The sequence below is a fragment of the Sinocyclocheilus anshuiensis genome, unplaced genomic scaffold, assembly GCF_001515605.1.
Source record: "Sinocyclocheilus anshuiensis isolate Anshui unplaced genomic scaffold, SAMN03320099.WGS_v1.1 scaffold6, whole genome shotgun sequence".
In the NCBI taxonomy this organism is placed as follows: Eukaryota; Metazoa; Chordata; class Actinopteri; order Cypriniformes; family Cyprinidae; genus Sinocyclocheilus; species Sinocyclocheilus anshuiensis.
In genome coordinates this window covers 1,069,555-1,071,940 of record NW_015547668.1, presented here as the reverse complement: position 1 = coordinate 1,071,940, position 2,386 = coordinate 1,069,555, and the positions used below count along the sequence as shown (strand labels likewise).

Sequence of the window (2,386 nt, the reverse complement as noted above, 5' to 3'; positions counted from 1 at the left end):
ACACTTGATTGCAGTTGTTGCTGCAAAGCGTGGCACAACCAGTTATTAGATTTAGGGGGCAATTACTTTTTCATGTAGGGCCAGGCAGGTTTGGACAGCTTTTTTCCCTTAATAAAATAATAATTTAAAAACTGCATTTTGTATTTACTTGCATTATCTTTGTGTAATATTAAAATATGTTTGATGATCTGAATCTTTTAAGTGTGACAAATATGCAAAAAATAAAAAAAAAACAGGAAGGGGGCAAAAACCTTTTCACGTCACTGTACCATTGTTTGATGCAACTGCATGCTGTATTTTTATATGAAAATAAACAAGCTGAAAACACACTAACTGAGCGTGCAGAATAACATAAGTGGACTCTGAATGATTAATTGCCGCTTTGAACGATTATGTAATTGTGGCATCCATAATTGTAATCGCGATTTAGAAATTCGATTAATTGTGCAGCCCTATGTTCCATGAATATATTTTGTACATTTCCTACTGTAAATATATCAAAACGTAATTATTGATTAGTAATATGCATTGCTAAGAACTTCATTTGGACAACTTTAAAGGTGATTTTCTCAGTATTTTGATTGTTTTGCACTCTCAGGTTTTCAAATAGCTGTATCTCAGCCAAATATTGTCCTGTCCTAACAAAGCATACATCAATGAAAAGCATATTTATTCAGCTTTCAGTTAATGACCATCATGATTGGTTTGGTGGTCCATGGTCACATATATTATGTTAACAAAAACATTTATTTCGTATGCGATTAATCGCGATTAATCGTTTGACAGCACTACTTCATTTGGAACATTCTGTCCATTGTTTTATCTGCTTCTTTTTTACTCTCTAAACACATCATCCCTACCCTCAAAGTAAAAACAGATCAGGAAAACACAATGATTCTCACGTTTATCTGGAAGTGGCACTCTTCGCTTTCTCAGCTTGTGCTCCACAGCACTGCGCCTGGGAAAGCTCAGTGTCTTTCTTTAAAACTGTGGGGCGCAGCACGTCAATGTCCCGCTCCAGGTGATCTAGCAACTTGCTGACGGTCTTCGGCGAGGCGTGGAAGTCGACGGAGAAGTATCCGCCGTGCGTGTGGCGAGAGTCGTGTTTGGAGATCTTGTAGGGCAGCCTGCGCTCGCCGAGGCTCTCCAGAGCCCTGACCACTGCGCCGCGCTCGAGCAGCGTCTCCACCGTGCGCCGCAGCACCGCCGCGGTCTCCGGCCTCTGCATCGCCTTCAGGATCACACACAGCTCATACCGCGGCATCTCCCGGCGCTGTCTGCACGGAGGGGCCACCGAGATCAGGAAAAAAGTAAATGACTGTCAGTGGAAAGCTGTCACAGAGGTGCATGTGTGTGTGACTTCTTCAAGGAGATACTGTGGTGGAGACAGTCACACGTGGAGTTTGATGCAGTGCTCCACCTACAGCATGGGAGTGTTACACTTCTTCTTCTTCTTCTTTCCAGTTTAACGGCGGTTGGCATCCAGCTTATTGGTGCATTACCGCCCCCTTCTGCTCCGGAGTGTGGATCAGATAATAGGTTATCTATTCCCTTTTCCCACTAAAACTTACACATCACTCACATTGTCCCCTCACATTAATATCCACACCACACATCATACATCAAATCCTGCTTAAAACCACTGCTTCCCTTAAAAAATTAATCAATATTCTACTCTGTGCCCTATTTACTGTGCTTAGTAACCCTTGTAATGTGATCTCCTGCACCCCAATCTCCCTTAGTTTATTCTTCATTACCTGCCTCTGTGTTTCATATCTCTTACAAGTCATTATTATGTGCTCCACTGACTCCTCTTCTCGACATCCCTCACACAACCCTGTCTCGTGCTTCCCTATCATCTTTAGTGTTTTATTCAGTGAACAATGTCCCAACCTTAACCTAGTCATCACCGCATCTTCTCTCCTATTTCCAATTTCCATCCTTTCCTCTTTAACATTTCTCTGAATTTGATATAAATGCCTCCCTTTCTCCTCTCTTTCCCACCTCTCTTGCCACCTTATATTGACTTTCTCCCATATTATGCATTTAACTTCTGCTTTACTTACATTAACCTCCATTTCTATGTTCTCTTTTGTTAGTGCCCTTTTAGCCAGCCTGTCCGCCATCTCATTACCCCTAATCCCAACATGTGCTGGGACCCACATAAATCTTACCTGATATCCAGTGTTACACTTCATACCTCCTGATGACCCACTATTTGCAACAAGTAGTATACTTGATAGTAGAAATCCTGCTATTTTAACATAGTGTAAATAGCATACTGATAAAAATACTGCTATTTTCACTAAGTGTAAATAGAATCCATTGCTAATACGAGATTTGAAAAGGGAGAAAAAAAAAGTTCGGCAAAAGGCGGGATCGAACC

General features: G+C 41.5%; 1 protein-coding gene across 1 annotated transcript in view; it reads right to left on the bottom strand.

The window, feature by feature from the left end:
• The window catches only part of LOC107702688 (28S ribosomal protein S6, mitochondrial-like), a 2,359-nt gene extending 910 nt beyond the window's left edge, over positions 1-1,449 (bottom strand). The window contains exon 1 of the mRNA XM_016505082.1: positions 903-1,449. Coding sequence (XP_016360568.1) covers positions 905-1,264 — 360 coding nt within the window. The 5' untranslated portion in view covers positions 1,265-1,449 and the 3' untranslated portion in view covers positions 903-904. The remainder of the gene's footprint in view (positions 1-902) is intronic.
• Between the last annotated feature and the right edge of the window lie 937 nt (positions 1,450-2,386).